We start from the raw sequence: 27,907 nt of genomic DNA, 5'->3' as shown, positions 1-27,907 counted from the left end.
AGACAGGCAGCCTTCACGCTCCTTCTGTTTTAATCGCGTTTAATACTATGTACAGCCAAGCAATGTCATTACTACCGCTAAACGTTACATAATACAGCGGAAATAGTTCCACTTCACCGGAAGAACTCTTCACCTAAAGGTGATACGCATCTTGTTATGGTTGCTCTTTTATTCCTTGTAAACGAAATAAAACAAGCTCATCTACATTATAAACAGTATTACAGCACTAGTTAGCTAATCCCATATACATTTCTTAACGTACCAGCATTTCTCTCTTTTTTTAGTACTGCATAGACATTAGATTTTTCATTTACAATACAAAATTATCATATATGCCCCCCCCAAAAAAGTAATTCCTGATGAAATAAGAGTCACGGCAAGGTGAGGTTCAGTGCTCCCGTGAGTCACGTGTCCTCGGCTCAAATCGGCTTCTTGTTTCTCAGGGCGACCAACCCGTAGTGTAGTTCAGCTGTATTCCAGTGGCTTCATAGCTAGAGAAAACAGACGACAGGGTATCAGAAGGTAGCACATAGAAACATAATCCTCTTAATTCCCGACCTCAAAATTCAACGAAAACCAACTAGCCTAAAATCCTGCTCGTGGTAGTTTTACTTGTACAAAAATGTTCTACGGGCAAAAGGAAAAATTATTGGGTCATTTGATTGGTTGGTTTCACCTCCTCTAGTTGCTTGGACCCATCTTCTCTACAATCTGATTGGTTACCTCTCTGACCCAATCAGTTTTCCTTCTGCCCTCAGAACATTTTTGTGTAAGTCAAACTCCCGTAAGCTAAAATAAGTCAATACTTAATATAGTAATAGTGATCTTAAAATAAATTTTTCTCTCTCATTAACATGCCTTTAACAAGTTATAAATGAATAAATATCATATGTCATAAACAGTAGATATTAACATGATGACAAAACCATATATATAACAAAAGGAACCAGAGGTGGGTAATTCAGGTCAGGAGAGTAAAAGTCCAGGCCAAGATTTTGTTTCAACCAACCAGTTGAGCATAAAGAGTCACAGTCACATAGCACTCAACTGGTTGGTTGAAAGTAAATCATGGTCTGGACTTTTACTCTCTGGACATGAATTACCCAACTCTGACAGGAACCCAATCATGCACTGAGTTTACGGGAGATAAACTCACAATTATAAGATCATGTCCAGGTATAAGTAATATTATAATTATATATAAGTTATAATATATAAGTGGCCTAAATCATCGATTATTATTACCTCACGTAAGAGAACATATTTATGGGACAGAATTACACAAAATCTAGAACACTTCAAGTATTCAGATAGGACTGAAAGTACAATGACTTCCGAGACAAAACAAAGGAATCCCTAGTCAACTCAACCCTGACTGCACAAACCAACAATCGGCAAGATTCAAGAATGATCAGATTTTCTAAAAGCTTAAAAAACATTCCCACCCATGCACTCATATTAGTAGGAAGAGGTGGAAAAGGAGCCTTTTGGTTCAATGGAGATCGGAACCGAACTGAACAGAGTCTGATGAGACCAGATACTTACTGAGGTAACCCTTTGGGTCAGACGGCTGTAGAGAGGCCTATTGTTATATGAGATGTGTCGCTCTGGTAAAAAAACAGAACAGAATGTGGTCAGATGGACCAATGAGAGCTTTAGCTTTCCACAGAGAGACAAGATTGGGCCGAGGGGTCGTCAAGAGGCAATTCAGCATAACACGGGACGCTTTTCTGTTTCTAATTACGCGACAGGTAGCAGCCGCCACCTGAAACGCGGATTGCTGTTACCGGTTCAAGCACTGGTACTGTGTCAGCTGGCCACCAGGGGGCAGCAGAGAGGCAGGAGGAGACACTTACCGCCATAATGAAGTTGTTGCTCTGCTGCTGTAGGTCCTGGTCCTTCTGAAACAGGGCCCGTGGAGGCCCCTGCAGGGGGGAGGACGAGGATGAACATGGGAGGGAGGTCGTGTCGCTGGAGAAGGTTTCCATGGGAGCACTGGGGCCGGCTGGGAGCGCGAGGCCATTGAGCCCCGTCACACTGCCGCTGGGCGTGCCCTGGGAGGACGTCTCGGAGCTCTCAGTGACTGGGACGCAGCACACAAACGAGAAAGAAAGACGGAGAGAAAGATAAACGTGTGTAACACGCGGCTCGTTTGTAGAACCCCTCCTGTATCTCATTGGTCACGCACCCATGGAGGGCTGGCTGGCGCTGTCCTGCTCCAGCTCGTCCTCCTCGATGCAGTCGTACGGCCAGTGCCCGAAGGACGCCCCGGGGAGCGGGTGGGCAGGGGAGGGGTACAGGTGCAGGTTGAGGGAGCCCAGCAGGGAAGACGAGGACTGGCTGCTGGAGGAGGAGGTGCTGCTGTTGGAGATGGTGGAGTGTGGCCTCTTGAAGGGGGTGGAGTGGTCGAACGTGGACACGGCGATGGAGGCCCGGCTCCGGGACTCTGCAAACAAGTACGAGATGAGTTAAGGGATAAAAGACAGCATGACAGGGACGGAGGATTCAGACATTCCAATGGTGATGGCCACAGAACTTCATTAAATCCTTTCATTATTGTTGTGAAATAGCCCTTAGTGCAGTACATCCAACTCGGACTGTCTGCTGGTCCCCGAGGAGCAGAATGGGAAACACCTTCGTGTTTTTCCTCTGCAAAAATAACTTATCAGACCTTTTCAATCTCACCACAGTCATAGTCTGCATGGTGCTCAATTAGTTCCGGATATTTACATGCGGGTGGGACACCTGCAAACCAAGCAAGTCCTGGCACCCACATCGCACTCACCGCCGGAGACAAAACAGTGAATCAGGGAGCCAACCACTCCCACCTACAGCAATGGGCTGCGAAATTCTCCAGACTGTCTGGTTCGCTTTCAGTCCGCCCACGTGTCTCCAGGTAATTAAGCCGTAAAGGCCATCTTTACGCAAACCGTGACCTCCGGCGCCATGGACACTATTCAGAATCAGTCAGAGATCCAGGTATCAGAGATACGCGGCAGTATTTTGGCTCAATAGCTGAACACTTGAGACACTGTGCACAGCGATACGGGTAGAGATTCGTCATTGTTATGGAAACGGAGAGAAAGCACAGAGCTTAAAAATGAGCTGCTGACTGCCAGGTTGTCATCGATAACAACAGCCACAGATGCAGTAACCTGAGCCCTTCATGGTGTAGTCAATGGCTCGGTCGTTGATGGCGGCCTCGCTGGGTTTTATCATCGATAACAACAGCCACAGATGCAGTAACCTGAGCCCTTCATGGTGTAGTCAATGGCTCGGTCGTTGATGGCGGCCTCGCTGGGTTTTATCATCGATAACAACAGCCACAGATGCAGTATACCTGAGCCCTTCATGGTGTAGTCAATGGCTCGGTCGTTGATGGCGGCCTCGCTGGGTTTTATGTCCATGTAAGGCTTGTTTCCAATCCCCATGGACACCATTTCTTGCATCCGCAGCTCTGAAGATGAAAACAAAGCTACAATAACTAAGAAGTGAAGACTTCAGCTAACGATGGCAGATCGATATGTAGCACAGCAATTTGTTTTTAATGTAGCATGTGAGTCTGTACTACTAAACCAGCATGGTTTGAGACCCTAAATTGACTTTAAATTTGGTTGGTGTGGAATGTTAACGTGATCCTAGCTGCCTCTAACGGTTCCCAACAGCTATGTGACTCTCACCTCGGTTTCGCAAAGCCTGCCTCCACAGGATCTTGCCGATGATGGCGGTCCAAGCAGCCTTCACTTCTGCCGAGCTGGCCTGTAAGATGAAGGTGTCCTGAGATTTCCGCCGCCGGAACCAGATCTCGAACCGCAGGCCGCTGTCCCCGACATTCTCTGTCATGCCAATCTCAGCAGTCTGAGGGGACATCATGGACACTCAGGGGACAAGATGGACGTACATTTCTCTTATTTCGTCTGTAATACTTCTGTGACAAGAGGCAAGGATTAAAAAATAACTAGAATTACTGTGCCTGAAATCACCGTAAAACTGGAATTTTTATTTAATTCATCGCAAAGACCTCTATCCTATGGAAGCCCATTTCCGCCAGTAAAAGACAAAAAAATGAAATAGAAAGTCGAAATAACGAGATGTAAAGTCGTAATTACGAGATAAAAAAATCAAAATTACGAGATAGGAAGTCATAATTACGAGATAGAAAGTCATAATTACGAGATAGAAAGTCATAATTACGAGATAAAAAGTCAAAATTATGAGATGCAAAGTCATAATTACGAGATTAAAAAATCGAAATTATGAGATACAAAGTCATAATTACGAGATAAAAAGCCGAAATTATGAGATACAAATTCATAATTACGAGATAAAAAGCCGAAATTATGAGATACAAAGTCATAATTACGAGATAGAAAGTCGAAATTATGAGATACAAAGTCATAATTACGAGATAGAAAGTCGAAATTATGAGATACAAAGTCATAATTACGAGATAGAAAGTCATAATTACGAGATAAAAAAAATCGAAATTATGAGATAGAAAGTCATAATTACGAGATGCAAAGTCATAATTACGAGATAGGAAGTACGCAACTTCAGCCTCAACTCAACAGTATGTAAGGCTGAACTTTGAATAATTATGGAGAATTATGACTTTGTATCTCATAATTTCGTTTTTTTATCTCGTAATTATGAATTTGTATCTCATAATTTCGGCTTTTTATCTCGTAATTATGACTTTGTATCTCATAATTTCGGCTTTTTATCTCGTAATTATGACTTTGTATCTCATAATTTCGATTTTTTAATCTCGTAATTATGACTTTCTATCTCGTAATTATGACTTTGCATCTCATAATTTTGACTTTTTATCTCGTAATTATGACTTTCTATCTCGTAATTATGACTTCCTATCTCGTAATTTCGATTTTTTTATCTCGTAATTACGACTTTACATCTCGTTATTTTGACTTTCTATTTAATTTTTTTTTTCTTTTACTGGCGGAAATGGGCTTCCATACTATCCTATTGAGACACTGGGAAAAAAATAAAATATATGTTGGGATGGTAAAAAACACAATGGGACTTAGCAGAGCTGCATCTGTAGTATGAGAGATATGAGCAAAAACATTTTGTCCTCTACAGAGGACAAAAATGAGCTGCTGAGTCTCAGGAGGCTATACCTTGTAGGACTGCTTGTAGATGTAGATATCATAACCACCATCAATCTTCTTGGTTTTGCTGAAGAGGATGAGGTCCTCGAACAGGAAGACATGACGAAGGTACTTCCTACGCCCGCACCAGACAATGAATTCGTCCTGACATCGGAGCTGCCCTTGCTCCTTTAGGTTCACCTGCCGGTCGAGGCAGAGGTTCATGCCATGGAGGGCATCAAGCAATACAGGCATCAGGCAATACAGGCGTCAAGCAATACAGGCGTCAGGCAATACAGGCATCAAGCAATACAGGCATCAGGCAATACAGGCGTCAAGCAATGCAGGCATCAGGCAATACAGGCATCAGGCAATACAGGCATCAGGCAATACACACGTCAAGCAATACAGGTGTCAGGCAATACAGGTGTCAAGCAATACAGGCGTCAAGCAATGCAGGCATCAGGCAATACAGGCGTCAGGCAATACAGGCATCGTTCTGAAGGCTGAGGGACATTTGTGCTCTACAGTAATGTAATATTAAAAACCACTTTGAAAACAATTCTGGCTGATAAACTGGCTTAGAAAGTTGGATAAGAATACTTGGCTCTTTTTAGGAGTGGATTTCACATCTTTCATGGGACCCAAGATCCCTAACGACAGCCCTGGTGTTGCCTGTACCCACCATTGCCCGCCCCACCCGAGTGCCTCCACCCTGCCCCCGTGCTCACATCACATCCACGGATGGCATCCATAGCCAGCAGGTCGTTGCCGTGTCGCAGCTGGAACTTGACCATCTCCTCGGCAGTGCGCAGGTCGCTCAGCTCCTGCTCCTGCGAGTGGCCGCACTCCTTGATGAGGTCCTTCAGCAGCAGGGCGTACTTGCTCATGCGCTGGATGGGCTTCAGCAGGTAGGAGGCCAGGTCCATCTTGTCCCCCAGCTCCAGCTGCTTGTTCTGGGGAGCAGGGCAGGCGGTCAGTGAACAAGCCCAGAAAGGAGCCCAAATCCCACCAAAGTGCGACAGTGACGGACGGGCCGCCTACCTTGAAGAAACCATTACCGTGGCTCGCCAGCAATGCGTCCGACTGGGGCTTGTTCTTGCTGTAGAGGGCGTACATCCCGAACTGATCCTCCTGCCAAGAACGACAGACTGGTGATATAGTCCATTTTATCCTTACTCTTAACCATGAGTTTGATCCATTAGTAATTTGATGCTTGGAAACGTCATTATTTAGCATTAGCCTGTCAATTCACAGCAAGTGGCACTAGAAACCCACTGCTGCCGACCAAGACAATGCATTCAGATGCTCTGCCTTTTCTCACACCATCTAAACACACTTCATATGAGCACCACGAGGCAGTTAAAATGGCAAGTCTTGTCACCCTAATGGTCTTGATGTGGTCTGGATGTAGCAGCCTTCAGCAAGGTACTTAGCTCAAATTTATCCAGTTACGTGAGGTTGAAAACTATTCATTAAGTGTGAACTGATATGAGTACATTTCCCATATTCTGATTAGTCCTATCACTACTCTGGTGGCATAGCACTGGCCTTGGGCAACACAGTATAGCATTATATAGCACTGCATGGCATTCATAGCATGACATAATATAGCATGTCATAGCACAGCCTAGCATGGCATAGTATAGCAAACCTTAGTAGTGCACAGTAAAGCATAGCATAGCCTAGCATGCCACGGTATAGCAATACTTAGTAGAGCATAGTATGGTATAGCATAACAGGGGCTCACATGCCGCAGGAAGCAGCTGCTGATGGACAGGGGTGAGTGGGCACAGTGCTCCAGCTCCTTAAGGAAGTACTGGCTGTGAAAATCACACAGCTTCTCCAAGTTGCCGAAGATGATGCTGCGTTTTCCGCGCAGGTCCTGCAGCAGGTCCAGCCGCTCCATCTCGGGGAAGTAGTTGTCAATGATGTAGCTGAGTGATCGCACATATTCCCTCTCGGTAGCGATCATCTCGTCCATGATGTGCTGGACTTTGCTATCGAAAATAGAAGGACCACATGAACCCTCTGTAATTTCTCAAGCAAAGTAAAGTGCTATATTTGTACTGGCACTCGATTTTTGGGCCTGCATTGGGAATGAAAGTTATTGCCAGTCTGATAGACATTGTTCTTAAGATTACAACACTAAATTACAAAGCATCTTATTGTTTTTAGACCTATATTAAGGCAGAGAGTGAATATCTTTCAAAAGACACATGAAAATTAACTGTTACATAAATGCAAATTACAGGAAACAAAACATTCCAGAGGTTATTTCTGCATCCATGGCAGCTACGCAGCCACAGAAGAAAAACAGTGTAAACCAGGGCATTCTTGCCCGTGTGGGCCACACACCAAGGATTATGGGTGGTGTGTGACAGTGGGTAGGGTGCTGTGCCTGCGATCGGAAGGTCACTGCTTCAAATCCCTGGGTCAGCATAATGACATCATCGCTGGGCTAGGGTGACCAACTAATCCATGCCAGGAGCGACACTATGAGCTACTCCAGATTTTACAAGCTGCTCGGCTAATTAGTTCAGTTCTTCTTGTGCTTTGCCTGGTTTGTTTCCTTCATTGAAAGACTCATCCAGCAGTTTCACATTAACATTAGTGACTCATGCATGATTATAAGAGACTGACCAATCAGCAGACAGCAAGAATTCAGTGCCAAAGTGAAATCCAGTCGTTTTAATTAAAATGGTAGTTTACAAACCCTGTCCTGGCCCATAGTGCCCCCCCATGGGTTAGGTGGTCACCCTATGGTGGGCCCTCCAATTCTATATGAAAGAGTCAATGCTAAAGAGTCCTTACTTGCTCTGCTTTCGAGGGTCCTCCTCCTGCTGCATGCAGTTGACCCCAGGGGGGGAGGACATGCTGCGGCTGCGGCCCAGTGGGGGGCTCTTGACATCGGGCCGCTGCAGCCTCTTGTCGGCGCACACGTTGTGGGCCACCTCCAGCCCCTTGATGTAGACGCCAGTGTAACCGTGCAGGCCGTCCCGAGTGGACAGGTCGTAGCTCATCGTCTTCTTCATGATCTTCTTGAGCGGTTGCTTGCGGTGCCGCGTGGCGTGAGAGACCACCGGCTCAGACTGGCAGGAGGCGGACGAGTCCACGGTACAGTCGCTGTCCGTGTCGTCGAACACAGACGGGCACAGACCCAGCGTGTCGCTCCCAGGTGAGCCGGGAAAAACCGGAGACAGGGCCGAGGACAATGTGGACTGGCTCTTGGAGAAAGGGCCTGGAGAGGGGGCCTTGCTGTCCTCGTGGTCCAAGGCAGACATGGCATTGGATTCCGAAGGTGCCATGCTGGGCAGCAAGCAGGTAGCCACACCTGAGGGCCCAGCGGTTGCCACAGGGAGTTTCAGGCCTGCCATGGCTTTGGACAGAACCTCCTCTAGCTGCTGCCGCGTCTTCTGGCACTTCTGCCAGATGTTGTTCCATTGACTGAGCTCACGCTCACTGCTGAGGTTCAGCACCATCTCATTGAGGGAGCTGAAGTTCTCAGGGGAGAACTTGGAGGCCTCGTGGTGGTAGTCCTGCAGCACCTGTACCACCGCTGAAGGAGAGCTGCTGCTCTCCATGCTCAGATGCTGGAAGTAGTTCTGGCAATGCTCCATCCACTGATCAACCTGTAAGAGGTCGTGTATTAGACCTAGTAATGAACATATTTTATGCTTGTAAAAGGAATCAAAGACAATTGCCATTGTTTCTTGTTGAAGGTTGAAGTACTTTATTCAAAAGGAATCCTTTCTTTAACACTGCAAAAGAAATGGACAGACTACACGGAAATGCAGAATCACGCAAAAGTCTTAGGAGTTCCAGATGTTCGACATGCCCACCGAGTCGTAGAACTCGTACAGGTTGAGAAGGACGTCAAGTTCAGCTTTGCGCCTTTCGATGCGACCCAATACGGTGCTAAGGTACTGCTTGAAGTCCAACAGGGATGAGCTGGGAACGGCCATGGAATCTCTGATCAGCTGCTGACCATACTTCTGGTGTTGCTGTGGCAGAAAATGAGACATGGCACCTGTGTCCGGAAATCTTCAAGTTCTGATGTTTACATCATGTTCTCATTAGTAGACATATTTAAGAGTACAGGCAGGTTTCAGGGAACGGTTAGCCTAAATGTAGCTACAGGATAAATAGACACATTTACAAGCAGATCCAGTGACATCAAATAATAGCACAGCCACAAACGAGCTCAGCAAGGCTTATTTTTCTACAATTAAGAGGAGGATGAACACATTTTCAAAGAGGGGTCATACTCTGCTTTAGATATAAGTATGAAGGTTCTGGGAACCAAGGACGTGTAACCATGTTTGGTACTTTATGTGACATGAAGAACATGAAGAGTGCTACTGGAGATCATGGGGAAGGAGGCAATTTACCGTTGTCTCTTCGAGGAAGGAGCCCATGTCCTGCTTCATCTGTCGGAGGTCACTGAGCGACAGGTTGACGGAGTCCAGGGAGGTGAGGTGCTTCTCCCCCTCGACACTGAACCATAGTCTGATCTGGAGAGTGACGGTTAGATCTGTTTTTACATTCCTACTTATACAATAAATACATCCACCCAACCTCCATCCACCTATTGAGTGCAGGGTGATGGTGTGGGCAGGAGCCTGTCCCGGGCAGCCTAGGGGACTACCTCGGAGGGGATGCTAGCTCGAGCCTTTGGACTGCAGGAGGAAACTGGACAAGTAAACCCCAACACATCCAGGGCAGGGCCATGTTGCCCATGAACCCCCAACCCTGGAGGTGTGCAGAATCAATGATATCCAACAAGTCGCACTTCAATGATTAATGGATACACATTTTATACATACAGTACTAGTCAAAATTCTGGACACACCTGCTTTTAATGCATTTGTCTCTATTTTAGATGTTATTCACCTTATAGTAATAGACTTTGAGGCAATGAAGTAATACATGTCAAACACTGAAACGACCAAAGAAGTGTTCAACATCTCAACATTTTCTCAGATTTTAGACTTTTAGTCTTAACACTTCTTTTGATTTGATGACAAGCATTACAGACTCTTGACATTCTTCCAAGCAGCTTCCTGATGTGGCTACCTGGAATGGCCACACTGAGTTTTTCAGTGCTGAAAAACAAATGATTTTTGGCAGGTGTGCCCAGACTGGCACAGTATATATGTGTGTGTGCACATGTATATCCATGGTCTCACTTGGTCGCTCCCCTCTTCGAACTTGCGGACCTCCAGGAGGCTCTCCAGCTGTTTCAGGGACTTGTTGGAGAGGATGACCAATTTGTGGACCTCCTCGTCCACTTGGTTGTACAGCATGTTCACCATGTCGACTGCATCCCTAATGGAAGACAGTAAAAGTACGTTTGAGGCCTTTTAATTCATCTAAGATATTCAGATTATTTCACTCCAGAGGTGGTCACCTTGATCTACTGCCTCTTCTGCAGAGGCAGCTCAGTACCTGTAGCTGTCGTTTTCACTGGCCTCCTCCTTCCTGATGCGGGCCAGCACGGTTCCGCCCTCCAGTCGGAGTCGGTTGAGGTGCGTGTCGTCCAGCACGATCTTCATCAGGCTCCTCTGACGCTCAATGACCTCTGCTACGTCCTACAGGAAAGGACCTCCATCGGTTACTTCCATGTTTTATTTTTTCATGCAGCTATTACAGCTATTAAACGTCTGTAAAATGGAGAGCTGTAACAGAACTACTAATAGAAGTGATAAGCTATTTATCTCCTAACCGCACTTACAGCATTTTTCACATTTAATTTTATCTGGGTTAGTGTGTGAGACTTTGGCTCTCACGGGAACACCACCCCACACTGCCCCAGCCCCCGGGTAACCTGTTTCCATGGCAACCCACCTTTGAAGTGTGCAGTTTGCCGCTGGTGTTGAGGCTGGCGATGGAGCCCCGGAGGGAGGAGACAGCCGACCTGCAGCTGCCGGCGAAGGGTTCGATTTTCTGTGGGTTCCACACAGTGTGGTTAAAATAAGGAAGCCGGTCACAGCTCCTTAAAAGGAGCACGACTGAGCTTTCATGTGACGTCTTTGGTCACTGGGGACCCCTACCCTTCTAAACTGGAGCCAGTGACTGTGGTCGTACGTGAAGCTGCCCTCCAGGTCCCGGGTGAGCTGGCTGGGGTCCACGTGCTTGTGCAGAGCCTTCAGGGAGGTCAGCAGCTCGTACTGCAGGGGGGGCACCACACACGACGGCTCACATAACACTCCTCCACTATCATCTAGGACTTACAAGGTCGAGTCATGGCTTGAGTTAAAACTCAGGGTGATCACAGTTTACAAATAAAGGCCAGAGAATGGAAAGGATTGAAATTATGACACAAAAAGCACTGTAATTACTACTGTAATTAGTGTAATTGTAATTGCTACTGTGATTACTGTAAATGACCACCAACAGGGCAGAGCAGAGCTGGCCCAGCACTTGGCGGAGCACTAAGTGAAATTTGATTAATCTAGTTGTCATTTCTCATCTTCAATCCCATTCAGACAGGCTTCTCAGAGGAGGGGGCCCCCTGGTGGCCACTGGGACCTAAGCAGCTGCTTAGCTGCCTTATGCCTTGCTAACTCCTATCCCTGATGTGGGCCCAGAGGCCCAGCTCATGGTCATGCCCTGACGAATGACGCCTCATTCCAGGAGCGCTCCAGAACTTCATGCTGACACAGCTCACACATTTACCACACCAGTGATCGTGAAGTGACGCGTCGTTCTCCTGTCGACCCCACCGTGTCACCAAGGGTGACGCTTCCAGGAATAAAGCACTTTGAACCCCGCCTGAATGAGCTAAGGCACATTCACAGGGTCCCGTCGGAACTGCAGTCAGATATCTACAGCATGATGCTCTCCTTACCTGAACCAGGAGGTCCCTCTCCAGCTTGGATGCGGCTTCCTTGTCCACAAGAAACAGGACCAAGTAAAGTGCATTAGGCATCAATGCCTGGAATGGAAAGAGAATGTGCCAGAAGGTCACCACATGGAACCGGGAAGCACGTTAGTGAGTTCTGGGAATACAAAAAGGCACTGTACAGTTTTTTGCAAATTCTGCATTTAATGAGAGGAAATAAGGAATAAAGGAAATACAGTAATATTTAAAATTGTAATCATTAGTGAACGTCAAGCTGGTGCCGTCACAGAGAAGAGACCCTCTTCTCCTCTCCAGTCAGAGGCTGTGAGCCCCGGTCAGTTACACCCAGTCTGCGGCCCGCAGACACGCCAGGGCAGACTCTCCCCAGGCTCTCGGGGGCAGCCATTTACAGGAAATGCAGTGAAACAGGAAATGCAGTGAAACAGTAGGCAGCGGGTCAGAGCTGGGGGGGGGCATGGACACCCTGGCAGACTGAGGAGGCCCAGCACTTTATAGGGGCTCCTATACACAAAAAATGATCATTTATACGCTCGGAAAACTTCGTCCCATCGTTATAATTCAGACTCCTCCTGCTGCTCTGCAAATTCTATCAGGGACCCACATTTCCTCAGATTGAAAATGGCAACCTTAGTAGGGGGGATAAGGGGATGCTTTTTAGGGGGCCCAGAATTCCTAGCTACACCCCAAGGGTCCTGGACGGGACTGACTCTCGGGACGGGACTGACTCTCGGGACGGGACTGACTCTCGGGACGGGACAGCTGGTGAGGAAAGGGAGCCGTCTGCAAACCAGCTCTTTACCTGGATCTCGGACAGGGACGAGAGCAGAGTGGAACTGGGCTGCTGTCTGCGAGTGTCCACCAGGAAGGTCAGGCCCCACTCCCTCCAGTCCCTCCTGAAAGTGCAGGAGGAGCAGCGTTTTACAGCGTCTCCCCATTTAGAGATCTGCCAGAGCAGCTAAAACCTACAGTTTCTTCACACTGCATTCGCTGATCATACAACTTGTACAATGTCTGAGTGTAAAATCCCCAGTCACTGACTCACAGCGTCTCTACTAGAGGACAGTCATGTGACCTCGCTGCTTACCGGAGCGTGGTGTAGTAGTAGCCAATCAGAGAGGCCATTTCTTTGGCTGTGAATGCCTCACGTGTCCAGACTGCGTTGCGAGTGCACACCTGTAACAGCGCTCGCCCGCTGCGGTCCCGGTTACCTATGACGACAAAATTCAGCAGGTAGAATAATGTGGTCACCTGCCTGTCCCCAGACAAAACAGAACATCAACTACAGCTTCACACTTTTACAGCATTATCAGGGCATTAGCTGCATGCTAATACAAATGGCACATTTTCAGCCAGGGATAAATGAATCACTAAAGCTAATGTTATCCGATTATCTAATTTTAAATTAACTTGTCGAAACAGAGCAAAATCTGGCCCATGTCGTTATATTGCCATGAGACGTGTGCCCTTCTGTCACTTACCTGGCAGGACGACGGCCCCCGATGACAGTAAATCCTGATTGACCTCTGACACCAGTCTGGGCAGATGCAGAGTGCCGTCAGCAGGGGGCGCTGTCGGGAGTACAAACTGCTGTTTAGGGGACGCTGCAGCTGATCTGGGAGACTGGGGCGCGGCCCCGGCATGGCTGTCCCGTCGGTGCTCGGTGTCAGAGGCAGACCTGTGAAGCCCTGTGGGGGGGCAAGAAGACGGCAAGCCAACCTTGTAATTAACGCGCCTTTCGTCACGCCGAAGAGGCTGCCGGCTGGCACCTCACCTGAACTGAGCCCCAGGGGCTTCAAAAAGTCCCCAGGAGCTTCTCTTGAAAGACACTGTGTTTGTTTAGCTTAGCTGTCCTTTCAGAAGCAGGGAGCAGCCACACTCTGGCGAAACCTCCCTCAAACAGCCCTGAATGAAAGGCCACACATTCCTGATGAACACAGCCCGAAGAGAAGAGCGCTCACGACACGCTTCCTGTAAGGTCCTAACGCCAAACCCTACTCATGTCCCTGCTCTCCTAAACCCCTAGAAAGAAACATATGAAGCCGAAATCATTTCCAGAGCAAGAGACGACATATTTCCTGGACTTCACCCATCTCCCCACGCTGGTTTTGGTAGTTAAGACCTCAGCCCGACTCCCGGGTGCAGCGTTACTCCCAGGGAGGAGACCCCTGAATTACCCCGAGTCGTCGCTTCTCCGCTCGCCAGGCCTAGCTGCTGTTACGCTGCATGCCAGCCCCCACAGCTGGAACTCCCACACCCCAGGGCCTGCTTGATTGACTACTCACACTCCCAGCTGCAACAGCTGTTGACAGACTTTCTCCCCCCGCCCCCCTCCCCGAGGGGGACGATTGCTGTCAAGCCTAGTAATGTAAATCGTGCCCCAGCCACAACAGCGCCTGGGGGGAGAAAAGAGCCAGCGAATGCAGCCTACAGTGTATGAAATCCATGTAACAAAATAAAAGACCCCGGGGGGGAGGGATTGTCCACTGAATCACTTAAAAGCTTTACACACCTTTCCAGACGCTGACACACCTTACACCCTATTCCTGTGTATTTCCACAATTGAGAATTCCTCTGAAATGACAGGTTTACTGTGCTTTCAGAAAGCAATTTGACCACTCCACTTTTTCCAGTTGTTTATGCTGTAGTCATTCCAAAATCGATACAATCGATTCTTGTTTCTGTCAGTTGACACACAATACCCCATAATGACAAAAAAATTCAGCAAATGTATTAAAAAATCTCTTTTTAACAAAGGTATTCAGACCCTGCATTCATTAATTTGTAGGACCATCTGTAACAGCTGCAGGTCCTCCAAGCTAGGCTTCTACCAGTGTTGCACACCTGGATTCCCGCCATTCCTCCCATTCTTCGCGGCAGAGCAGCTCAAGTTCTGTCAAGTTGTATTGGGAATGTCGGTGATCCGCAATATTCTCCCTGAAGATATATTATGGTGTTCTACTCCAAGATTTGACTTGGCCAGTCACCGATTTTCAGAGACTTGTTCAGAGGCCATTCCCGGCTTGGCTGTGTGCTTCAGATGCTGGAAAACGAATTTCCACAGTAGCCCAAAGCCGACTGCTCCTTGAAGAAGGTTTTCTTCGTGGACCTCCTTTGACTGTGTTCATCTTTCCCTCAAACTCTCAGAGTGTGATAATTGTCACCTGGGACATGCCTTTTGTTTAGAAATGGCATTTGCGTAGACACTCTACACATAAAGAGCTGATTGACAGAGTATTGCAAAGATGGTTGTCCCTTCCGGAAAGGTTCTCTCATCCTTACTCATATCTGTTAGAGTGGACATTGAGTTCCTGGTCACCTCCCTGACCATGTCCTGGTCTAAATGACCAACTTTAGGAAGGGTCCTGTTAGCTCCAAACGTCTTCAACAATCAAGGCCTACATGCTCCTGGAAACCTTCAGTGCCTTGCTTATTTTTATACCTTTTTCTACTTCAATGCAATGATACAACTTTATGTCAAAGGTGAAATTTTGGACCTTATAAAGGATAAAGCCTTTCAAAATCTTATCCAGTCAAGTGACTCTGAATTCCATTTTGGGTGCCACAGTAAATGCTAGATTTCCGTTTTATATTTCTCATAAATTTGCATTTTTTTACTTATAGAGTATTGTGAATCAATTGATGAGAAAAGAAATATTGAAAAAAGGCATAGAAAATAGGGAATAAAATGTGTTTAACATCCACAGGGTGCTAGAGCAAAAGTCCATCTAGCAGTTGAAAAAAGACTAGTCAGATAAAGTTAAAGATAAACAAACATAAATAGGTTCATTCTGATGTCATTACATTACTCAAGCTGCAAAACACATTATTATAACAAGGTGCAACTCCATATGCAGGTTGTCCTGACTAAGTGACATCATCCCATCGCAATAGCGGCACTTCTTGTGGCTCTGTTGAAACCCTGCATTCATGTGGGTTTCAATGCAGCTACTAAGAATCTGGCTAGCTTGGATTGGGTTGAGCTGGGTTGGAGAGGGATGGCATGGATTGAGTTGGGTTGGGTTAGGTTTGGTTGGGATGAGTTGAGATGAGCTTAGGTAAGTTGGGATGGGATGGCATGGCTTGGGTTGTGATGGGATTACATGGATTGAGTTGAGTTGAGATGGGATGGCATGGCTTGGGTTGAGTTAGGTTAGCCAGCAGCATGTAGCCGTCCAACACAAAACAGACTGGTAACTCAGAATAAAGGTATTACAGATCAAAGGGCAATTCCATCATCTGTCAAAGTCATTGTACCTTCACATAAAACCCAAGACTGTTTTCCTCACTGTCCTTGAATTTCAGGTAGGAATGCCGCCTATGCAGAGGGACAGCCGTGGCTTTGAACCCTCCCCCACGGCGTCCTCCCCTGCCTCGCCCAGCTACAATAAGCCACATTGTCTTGTGATGCAAACAATCCTGCTGGGACCCGAGTGCCCCCCCCCCCAGAAGCACTAGCTAATGCCAGGTGCTTTGTGACATGGGGGTCCTGCAGGTCTGTAACCGGACCTCCTGTGAATAAAAGCCCATGCTTCTCAAAGGCTCCTGTAAACATCTTTTCTGTGCAACATCACGCTGAAAACTGCATAGCAAATATGATTGTGTAAATTGGGAACATATACAATGTGTGTGTGCGTGTGTGAATAAGTGTATGAGAGAAATACATATTGTAACATATTGATACAAGGATAAAGTACAGAGAATATGTGGAATATTTTAAATGACAGCTAGTAAATACACTAGGTGGGGGCGGGGCCAATGTGTTTCCATGTAAAACACCTTTTTTCGTTTTCAGTAGGCAGAGGCACTAACCCAAACAGCAGCAGGGTTTCCCAGCAGGACACCTGACAGGGACACCAAAAGCTCAGGCCATGAGCCCAGCTGGAAAAGAAAGCAGTTGCCCTCCTGCTCCAAGCCCCATGGAATGAGTCAGACTGGGGCAGAGCTTCCTGGGCAGGGTGGCAGCCGGCACCCCCGGGGGCCAAAACAAACGGCATCATAACTGGTATTCGCTCAGCCGCAGCTCATAAAGTCTGCAATCTAGATGTCCCCGTTGCGCTTCGTATCTAAAGGGCATGGTTACTTGTGCCAAGCCTTTCTCCGCACCACCACAACTCCCCAAATTTGTAATCATACACTTGAGCAATATGTGTCTGTGACTAAAGCTGTTTTTTTCACAGCACTGAAAAAAACAAACTCCAAATCCTAGTACCTGAAGCAAAAAGTAGCGCTGTCTGTCAGTGATGTTGACTAAACTGTTTCACTATTCTCTATTTTAACTGACTCTAAAATTTCTTGTTGTCGTGCACCTACAGGGTCACTGGGAGCCTGAGTGGTTGATAGATGAATGGACTGATGGATGAAAGGATTCATGGATGGATGGTTCGCCTGTTATTGCTGATTGCAATACTAAGAACTGAAACACATTCTCATATACTGCTTTCATTCTGAGTGATGAGTTTTGAATTAAACTGTAAGATGATAAATGCTATCGAATCACTAGTGCTATTGGGATGGAGCACCCTACATTTTAACACTTGAAACCAAAGCCTACTCAAATTAGCTGTACTTCATTGGCTTAAAGACGATGTGAGCCAGGCCTGACCAACAGACAACTCCATAGCAACCAGACGACATTCACCTGAATCATCTTTAATAGAGCTGCTCTCGGTGTTTTGAAACGTCACCTCCAAGTCCAGTTTCCTGAATTTCAGGGCATATCCGTTCATGTTCTTCTTCAGAGGGCTGCTGTCGGACCCTCCAGAGGAGGAGCGTGCCCTGTGACCTTTGACCAGCGATGACTTGTTTGTCCGCTCAAGAGACTTAGACCGCCTCTCTAACCTACCAATTTCAGAATTTTTAAGTCCTTGCTGAATGGGCACGACTGGCGTGTGTAACCGAGACTCCTCACCCCCTAGCCATGTGCGGGAGGCAATCCTTCGGCCGGGGCGGTCTCTCTGACTGCTGCGGACACCCGAGTCTCCACTGGAGGAAGGTGGGCTGTCATCTTTGGGGACAGAGGCAGGGCCCTGCTCTGAGACTTCCTCCAGGATGGACTCGGAGCTGGACCCCAGATTCATAGGGTTCTGCAGGGCCTCCATGTAGGACTTACGGAAAAGTCTTCGGGTCTCAAAGGACGTCGAGTCACGGGGATGGCGACGGCGGGGACTGGGGTTACTGAGGTCCGTGCTGAAAGACAAGATCCGATGTCCACCATTGCCCCTATCCTTGGACCCTCGTTCTTCGTCCTTCCCCGAACCACCCTCAAGGATAACTGAGGATGACTGGCTCATCCTGAAGCCAAGACGTTTATATTCCGAAGTGGGATAACCCCTGGCATACCCTCGGTCCTCTGCAGCCCCCGGCATTATGGCAAGGTCAGCCCCGGCTTCTGAATGGCGCCTGAGCGGGCTGGGCTCCGACATCGTGGACTCAGCCCCCTGCGAGTGGAGGGAGTCACGGGAGCTGCGCCGGCTGTCCAGGGTGCTGGTGGAGCCACTGGCACTGCAGGCACTCAGCTGGCCGCGCAGTGCAGGGCCGCAGCGTGCCTGCATGATGGCGTCAGTGGTGCTGCTGACGAACAGTGGGCTGATGACGTTGGTCCACGGCGTGCGGTACACGACCGCGCCAGTAGTGAGCAGGCAGTTTTGCAGCGGGTGAAGGTTTCGCTCGCGGGTCACATGCTGCAGGAAGTCACCGGTGAAGATGTTACCATACATGCTCTCCGGCACGGGGATCTCGGCGATCGCCTGGCCACTCGCCGACAGGCATTTTATCACCAGCTTGACGGTCTTGCGACCCTGAGGAACCACCTGGAGGTAAAAGTCACCCTGCTTCAGCCGAACCTTGTGCAGCGGAGCAAGCTGGAGCACCACCTTCTCATGGATGCACAGCGGCCAGCCCTCGTGATACAGCAACAGGCCCCGGAAACGTACCTGGAAGATACGAGAACAGCTGATGAGCTACAGGTGAGTCATGCATATGGACTAGCGCTTTGTTTTGAAATAACGCAGCCCGAAGGAATTCTGTTCAACACACCGGTATACTACGCATCATTACTCCAGTGATCACGTCTACCCACAGCTCCACATTCCACACCCATGATGTTTGTCTGCCATCCTCTTCCCTTCATTATAATTACAAAAAAATTATTATAATTAAAAAAAACCTTCCAAGCCCCATTTATTCCTCGTTGATAGTCTGTCCCTTTGTATAGCCCACATCAACAGCGGTCCCTGTGATCCATTTTCCATGTTTTCTTATACAGGCCATATGACAGGATGGGGTCATGGCCTACTGGCCCAAGGTCTAAGAGCAGGCTGATGGAGACACCCACTACCCAGAAACACTGACACCCACTTAACGGCTTTCCCAGCATGCACCACATCTGTGAGACACCGACATGCAATACAAAGGATGCCCTGAGGGTGGAACTTGAATAAACTAAGGTAACTAATACATATATATGACGTTTACATTTACTTATCCGGCAGATGCTTCTGTACAAAGTGATGTGCAAGTGAGGCAGATACTGTAGTACAAAACAAGCACACTTGTACTGTCAGGCTAAGCTTCCAATGATTGAGAAGTACATGACAGTTGTGGGATAAGAGGTATGTGAACATCCTGAATTTCATAAACCTTAGAAGGTTCATATATGAGCCACTGAGGATTAGTTGTAGGGAATGGCTATATTACCAATATTGAAAATGGCTCTATGGTTGTATTTCTTATTTTATTCAGGACACACTTCCTGACATTCAGGCTACTCCAAGCCTTTTTCCAGATGATATGACGGGGCCTCGGTGCCCTGGGGCTGAGCTGCACTGTTGTATTATGGGAGGGGAGGGTTATCTCGCAGGGCTGAATACAGAGGAATAATATTACCCGGCTTAACCTGCAGAGCCGTGGCCCAGAGCGATTGGGGCTCCTGTGAAACAAATATTGGATGTCAGCATCCCTCTTTAGCGGCACAGAGTTTTCTTTCTCCCCTTGCAGGTCGAGAAGCTTGTTTTCCGGGCCATTTCCCAGACAATGGTGTGCTCTGTCTTGGCCTCGCTTCCACTCATGACGGTGCTCTTCTCCCCACTGGAGATGCATTTCCCACCCCACTGTCCCTCTTTAGTAAGATTTAAATTCTTTGTCGGCAAGGACGATCGCCATCACACTTCCCCAAACTGACCTCGCTGTCCCTTCCCGACCTTGTTTCCTCTTTATTTTTCTTCTGTATTCTCTGCTACTGATTATTTGCAGCTGAATCAAAGTATGTCATTCCTTTATTAGCTTGTGTTTTGCACAGAAATTGACTGACCCATTAGCAGGACGTTCAGGAAAGCACTCGGATGGTGTTTGGACTCCGGCACATGAGGATGAGATGATGAAGGGTACGCTATACAGAAGGAACCAGAAATTGCCGGATGGGAAGTGCAGAAAAGCTACAGCACGTGTGCTGTGCATGTGACAGAGCTTTGGCCTGAGCGGGGAATTCCATGTTAGGATGAGCATATCCTGTGGACCATCCCCCAAACTGAGCAGTCAAAAAGCAGGTTCAGGAAACAATCAGAAATAATTAGTGCCTGACTGCAGGTGAGGGAAGGGGACTGTCCCCTGATTTGCCCATCCCTGAACATCCTCCCCACCCAATCAAACCCTTCTCTGTGTTTTGCCCCAGATCGACCCCCCCACTCACGCAGGTCTCCTGCTGGACGCTCTGCAGGATTCTCTTGGCAGGCAGCAGGAAGTCCACCAGGCAGCGCAGGCCGTCACTGCGGTACTGCCTCTCCACCACACTGAAAAGCTGCCAGAGGACGGTGGCAGCGGTGGCGCTGAATGGGGGGTACAGGACCGAGAGGGTGCTCTGTATACAGCTGTCCAGGGACTCAGAGTCCTACGGGATGGGAGGGGGAGGGGTGATGAGATGGGGAACCATGCCCTAATCCTAACCCTAATCCTAAACCTAACCCTAAGCCTAACCCACTTTATTAATACTATTGCTTTGGATGATAAATATCATCTAATGATTCATTCATCCATTCACCCTGAACTCTAATCCAAACTAATAATAATATCATTGGAACGATAGAATTAATAAGGCAGAGAGAGACGTAACAACCTAACCTTCTGTTTGCTGTGGAATAATTGTACCGTGATAACAGGACAGACCGATTTCAGCTAGCAGAAGCCAGTTGGTGAACAGTAGGGGAAGGGATAATCTTTTCACATTAAATAAAGAACATTAAAGCATACGTGTAATAATGATTATCATTACAATTTATGATATTAAAATAAGTCTGCAGATATTTAAAAAACAGGTATAAAAATGAATGCCCCCCAGGACGTGTTTTGGCTGCACACCATTACCACCTCCTCTGCCAGGCCTCCTGTGTGCCAGGATGCCCGCCCAGATGCATCCAGTCAAGTTCATGGCCGTGTTTAATAAGAGTAGAGTTACATTAGAATGTTTCGCAGATCGCATCTGGCTCTCCTTTGACATGAACCTACTGAGAGTGGGGCTTAGGGTATGAGGGCAGGGCCGGCCATTAATGTGGTGCCCCTGGACCATTTTGGGTGCCTGGAGGGGGGGGGGGGGCTTTATTTAGCAGCCCAATTGAGATGCGGATACTCTGCTGCGTTTCAGGTTTCAGTCGGTGACCTTGTGACCACAGGTACAGAGGCTTAACCTGCTGAGCCACATATCGGTTTCCCCTTTATGTTCCATCTTCCCACTCACCAGTGTGGTTCTGAGACTCGAAACTACCTAACGTAACGAGTACCGAAGGCGCTACAAAGTGTAGCGTTCAAGACGAGCCAAGCATCATTATCACCAATGAACCAATGATTGCTCTGGACAAGCTACTACAGTGTCTGCTGATTCAACAAAGGCAGAAAGGGTGCAACAGCTAGTCCAGGACATGGGAAGATGGAGTATGTTTCCAAAGCGATTGCAAGGGCCTTGCAGGTACGCATCCACAACCCAGGGGGTAATTCTCCAGGCCAGCACCCAGAGGCAGCATGTTTCACGAACCTCTATTTGCTTCTCCCACTCCATCCCCCGCCCGCACCACACACAGGATGTCAGGAGGTCACAGGAAATGTCCTCGCGGTTTGCCATTCCACGCACAGAGGGGAAACACCTGTCAGTATGATGTCACGGGTGGTGGACACAAAAACAAGGGCTGGAAAATCCTGGGAGTATCTTGTGTCTCCACTCCAGCACCCCATTGTGTCCGCAGTGGGGAGAGATTATTTTTTTTTCCTGTCGTAATGTAATCCTGGAATGACAACGGTGCCGCTAGCAGCAGCAACACTCAAATCCACACCGGCCACTGAGAGCGGGGGCACACAGATTGTGCCAAAACAGCCACAGTGGTTTCACAAAGATCTGTAGAATCACCTTCCACCACAGTGGAATCTGTGGATGCGTTGAGGCAGGTGTCCATGCCCTGGGCCCCCGCATGGCCCTTCCACGCCCTCTGCCCTCTCCCGCCAAACCCCACCAATGATCAGCCAGTCCATTGTCAGCATGACACGCGGTCAGCTCCACGGGTGTCCTTTCCACAGGAAATGACATCACGGGGCCAAAAGAGCCGAGACACGGAGGGGAAAATGCCTTCCTGTCTGTCCGCCATGCTGGCAGCTAGCGTCGCAGGGAGTGTTTTGTAGTAACAAAAGGGGTGAACGGGTCACCACCCTGTGACATGGTGATGATGATGGTTATTTCCCCTGCTGGCTGTGTAGCGGCACTGTTCTGCTCCCGCCCCCCCCCCCCCCCACTAAAAATTAGGGGCGTATCATTGGGCAGCTAGTGAGATGGAGTGAGAGATGGATAACAAAAGGGGGTGAGGTCATTGAGCGGCGCCTCGCTAAACACCAGCAGCTGAGGGCCGTGTCCAAGGCAATATCCAAGAGAAGAATCACTGCACAAGTAAATAAGGGGTTGGCTGAGAGAACCGCAGTGCAGGAATTACATTACATACATTATTTAGCAGATGCTTTTATCCAAAGTGACGTGCAATTGAAACAGCAGGGTCAGATAATCGGTAGGTTAGGGGCCTTGCTCATTGGCCCAAGCAAAACCAGTGTGACAACCCTGGGTCTTGAACCAATGACCTTCCAAACACAGGCACAGCATGAGCTACACAACTCCCCACAGAGCAGAGTCTGACTGCCAACCGAGCTGTGACTGGAAATGTACCTTGAAACCAGAACTTGAATCTGAATCGCAAGCCACAAAAACAGCAGGAACCAACACGTTTCTTCACCGAAAAAGGCTATTTGCGGATTCAGGCTATTAGCTATAACCATCAAATGAGCTTTCGGTTCTGTAAAATGCCCCTATTTGGCTGCAAGAATTTACTGCGGTCATAGTGAGCCCATGGCGTCACCCCAGGCTTGTAATTAATGCTCTGTGAGCTTTGAGTTGTAGAAGCACCGCTGTTGCTGTGTTCTTCAGCAAAACACAGGGTGCTCTGCTTCAGGCCTCGGCAGTCCTAAACAGGTACCTGTTAGCGAAAGCCGGCAAACACGGCCTGGTGGCCAGCATGGATTTGACAGGGCATGACTAATAAGTCATGTGACCCAGGATGTTGATTTATTCGTAATCAGTGTGTGATCAGGGAAAAGCAGTTAAAGGCATTCACAGAAAACTCTCCTCTAATGACATTTCCTTGCAAAAATTCAATATATTTATGTCGGTGCATGAAGTTGGCCTAGGAAGACTTGGTAACACTTTCTTTTATAATGTATCACACATACCTTCATAATGCATTATAATGCATTCATAAAGTATTATGAACATGGCTATAAATATTAATGAACAGGCATAAAACATTTATTGGCATGTTTATTACACATTATGAATGTTCTATGAAGCTCTTATTTGTAATGCACTATAAATACCTTGCATATAATGCATTATAATGGTCAGTATTAGAATTCAGGATGCTCTGTTCTGCATTATGAAGGTATTTATAGTGTTTTATGAGTGGCTAGTTTTGAGTGGCTGTGACCGTCTCGTACATTGGAGTCCATAAATACATTAACACCCTCCCTCCGGTCATCACAGCAGCTGCACATGACAGAACCTATCTCTTAGAAAAACCAGTAGCCTTGTTAGGATTGCCCAAATTCCAGGCAGAAAAATCCATGTGGGAGAGAACAGACACGCTGGAAGTTTAGCTGAAATAGCATATTGGCGGTTAACCTACGGGGGTCAGCTGGTATGATGTTTCTCAGCGGTCCCAAATTATGCTGCAGTTCTGAAATAGCTGTCCTACACACTGTAAATAGCTATGGTCGCGCTGGGTGGTGGGGCGGAGTGACGGTCGCATTTACTGGGTCAGGGACACAATGAATCCGCGCACCAGGCCTCCAATGGAGCATGAAGCTGCTCGGGGGATGTAGGGGGGGGGGGGTGTCTGTCACACACAGACACGCAGGCACAGCTGAACAAAGTGCACAGGATGTCACTCTGCCCCATCAACAGGTGGCATCAACACAACTACAATGGCACCAAAAACTGTCCATATGCTGTATTTACACCCCCCTCCTCCCCAATAAAAAGAGCCCTTATTTATCACCACAGGAAAGATGGAGGGCTGGTGTGTGTGGAGGCGCGGGGGGGAGGGAATCTTGTGTGTGAAGTCTGGAGCTGGGAATCAGGCTAGCTGAACGGAGGGCTTTGTGATGTCGCTGTACTGTAGCTGGGCCGGGGCGGGGGGGCGGCCCATTAACCTGGATGCTGTTGCCAGGTCTGCAGTGGGCTGATCCGCACTGTCGACCAGCCAGGTACCTGGAGCATTGATCACTCCCGGATACAGAGGCGACGCCGCCATCCAGAGAAAGGCATGACCCCGTCAGCCGGACCTTTTCATTCCTGCCGCTAGAAGCGGACAGAGCAGCATGCCAAACACAGACAGGAACAGCTTCTGGGACTAATCCTGGAGCAGGGACCCGTCAGTACTAACTAGATGGGACGTCAAGCTGTGGAAGCTGTTCGGATCACTTTTCTTCCCTGTCAATTAAGGTGCATGAGAGATCCAGAGATCCACTGGATCTACTACTCACCTAACAGATGGTCACACACACATAAAATAAGAGAGATCCAGAGATCCACTGGATCTTCCACTCACCTAACAGATGGTCACACACACACATAAAATAAGAGAGATCCAGAGATCCACTGGATCTTCCACTCACCTAACAGATGGTCACACACGCACATAAAATAAGAGAGATCCAGAGATCCACTGGATCTACTACTCACCTAACAGATGGTCACACACGCACATAAGATAAGAGAGATCCACTGGATCTACTACTCACCTAACAGATGGTCCCACACGCACATAAAATAGGAGAGATCCAGAGATCCACTGGATCTACTACGCACCTAACAGATGGTCACACACGCACATAAGATAAGAGAGATCCACTGGATCTACTACTCACCTAACAGATGGTCCCACACGCACATAAAATAGGAGAGATCCAGAGATCCACTGGATCTACTACTCACCTAACAGATGGTCACACACGCACATAAAATAAGAGAGATCCAGGGATCCACTGGATCTACTACGCACCTAACAGATGGTCACACACGCACATAAAATAAGAGAGATCCAGAGATCCACTGGATCTACTACTCACCTAACAGATGGTCACACACGCACATAAAATAAGCACAGAATATAAAAAAGCTAATTAGCTGGATTCCTGATTGTGAAACTCAGACCAGGTATTGCGGCAGACCTTACAGAACAACGCGTGTCTAATTACAAAATAATTATTATAGAAATCATTACCACGTCACTGTTCATTGTGCCTAACAAAGTACTGCAGTTACAGTTTGGTTCTAGGTGGTTATGGAATGCAGGTTCTAGGTTGGATACTCAGTAACACTACATCATTTATTGTGAAGGGCAAGAATGCTCGCTTTCACTTCCCCAGAGTACATTTTCCATAAAAATGATTCATTTCTTATGGAAGTGTGGCACTTTGTTTTACAGGATGTGGGACAGGAAGCATGGAAAATGCTTCCCAGCAACTGGAGACAGCCCCCAGTTAGGAAGATGCTTTCCGTGTCGTGTTGCGTACACGACAAGAGCTAAGTGCGCAGCGCAAGGAGCAATACGAGCAAAACCTGCCCGTTTCACCAGCTCAAAGACTTTGATAATAAATGTGGTGAATGTGCGGAGACGCTGAAATCAACGCGATATGTTCTGGCACATGGCTGAGCCGTCCGCCTGGGATGACCCTTTCAGATGCCAGTCATCCATTTCTTTTGTCTTCCTCCTATTTGTGTAAGTGGGAGTCTTATTCTCCACCTTTTTCATGACCACCTCCCACTGCACAGCACACCAAAGGACAGAGCAAATGCCGTCCCTCCGTAGGGGGCGGGGTTGACGCTGTGGTTTTGGCTGGTAGGCCTTGCTTAAACGTAACAATGTTTTTACTTCTACAGAAATGTGGATAAACAATAGTCAGGCCGTCACGCTCCAGAGTATCAGGAGAAACGACGGTTTGCTTGGGAGGGCATCCCAACTTTTAACGATGTTTTAAGTTTTTAACGACCCGCGGGAAACGTTCTACAGCAGAAAACACTTTGAGACAAGTTCTGTTAAATACAAAGCCTGCCCCAAAAAAAGAGAAATTAAATAAAACTACCAAGAAAATACTCTAAATTTAGACTGATCTGAACTGAAAATCCCCCTTTGAAAATGTGGCCCTTCAATCAAGATGAAAACAGATCTAGACTAAATAAACAAAAGACACTAACTATAAATTCACAATATTTTTGTCTGGAGAGAGTTGCTGCGTCTAGACGATGACTGAAGCTTCTCCAAGCAAAGCTGAGGGCACAACAGCCCTGTGCCACCTGGGCACTCAGGAGTCGACAGGTGCGGGTTCAAGACAAGCAGACCTCACCGGACAAGGGATCTAAGGAGAACGACTGCAAACCGCCCCATCATCCTCACCGGCGCTGTGTTTGAAGACCAGATTCCTCCTGCCAACTGCACCCCCCCCCCCATAACTGAACTTGCCTCGACAGAAACCCGGACAGCTGAAGGCTAACCCTTAAAAACAGGGGTCGAGGCGACGTGCCGACATGCATAATTTAGGACTGAGCCCAGGGTTGCAGGCCGGCAACCTTCCAAAGAGACACATAAATATCTTCTCTGGAAAATAAAGAGTTTTTCTATAACATTATGAAAGTGATGTAAAGTCTAATTGCACTTCTGTTGTGCTAAATATAGATTAAATATTTAGTATTTCACGCATAAATATACACTAATTTTAAAGTCTGTGGTATATTAAATTATCCCTTTTTGAAGGGTCTGCATCTGAAAGTGTCATAGCTAATCCATATGACCCCCCCAGGTTGACTCCCCCCTGCCTTACCTTAATACTCAGGTAGTTGTCACAGCTACGGGATTTTGCCCTGGGGTGCATGTTGCTGATTGATGCCCTTCAACAGCCCCACACAGCTGGACCAGAGAATGAAAACTTCCAAACCAACAGGCACCCCGACCTCCCCCTGCCCCCCCCCCCCCCAATCCCAGGAAAGTCAGCGACGGGGAGGTGGGCAGTGCAGCCGATTCCCAAGAGTGCAGAGCCCCATCCGCAGTTCCACAGCCGCCACCGCTGCTGCCTGCCGCCGGTCTGCCTTTCTCTGCCGGCGGACGGGAGGCTGGATCGCGCTGCAGGAGGGAGCGAGAGCTACCCGCCGCCCACCCCTCCTGCTCCTCCTGATCCTCCTCCCCTCCGCCGCCACACAAGTCTCTCCCAGCTCCACTGCAAGCCCCCGATGTAACTTCCTTCACCATTCAACAAACTCACAACCTGACCCACGCACAACAATGACACCCCCCCCCCCCTCGCTTGCCCCCATCATTTCCCTCCTCCTCCGCCCTGCAGGGGAATGGCACTCACT

General features: G+C 47.9%; 1 protein-coding gene across 2 annotated transcripts; it reads right to left on the bottom strand.

Annotated features, from left to right (window-relative positions):
- Window positions 1–22: 22 nt before the first annotated feature.
- Window positions 23–27,782, bottom strand: plekhg4b (pleckstrin homology domain containing, family G (with RhoGef domain) member 4B). Of its 2 annotated transcripts, XM_023824325.2 has the most exons (24): window positions 27,376–27,782; window positions 20,663–20,860; window positions 17,615–18,908; window positions 13,455–13,661; window positions 13,061–13,184; window positions 12,776–12,869; window positions 11,962–12,048; window positions 11,165–11,281; window positions 10,959–11,057; window positions 10,560–10,702; window positions 10,301–10,439; window positions 9,503–9,625; window positions 8,954–9,115; window positions 7,926–8,743; window positions 6,862–7,111; window positions 6,156–6,245; window positions 5,843–6,067; window positions 5,142–5,312; window positions 3,681–3,858; window positions 3,341–3,457; window positions 2,189–2,446; window positions 1,857–2,083; window positions 1,546–1,607; window positions 23–491 (listed from the first exon to the last, which is right to left on the bottom strand). In XM_023824325.2, the coding sequence occupies exons 1-23, from the start codon at window positions 27,424–27,426 to the stop codon at window positions 1,563–1,565; spliced, it is 5,217 nt and encodes a 1,738-aa protein (XP_023680093.2). In that variant the 5' UTR covers window positions 27,427–27,782; the 3' UTR covers window positions 23–491; window positions 1,546–1,562. The 2 variants fall into 2 exon arrangements, with proteins under 2 accessions (XP_023680093.2, XP_072572057.1); XM_072715956.1 differs by lacking the exon at window positions 20,663–20,860.
- Window positions 27,783–27,907: the final 125 nt, after the last annotated feature.

Source organism: Paramormyrops kingsleyae, chromosome 9, assembly GCF_048594095.1.
Source record: "Paramormyrops kingsleyae isolate MSU_618 chromosome 9, PKINGS_0.4, whole genome shotgun sequence".
NCBI lineage: Eukaryota > Metazoa > Chordata > Actinopteri > Osteoglossiformes > Mormyridae > Paramormyrops > Paramormyrops kingsleyae.
This window is presented reverse-complemented; position numbering and strand designations above follow the sequence as displayed.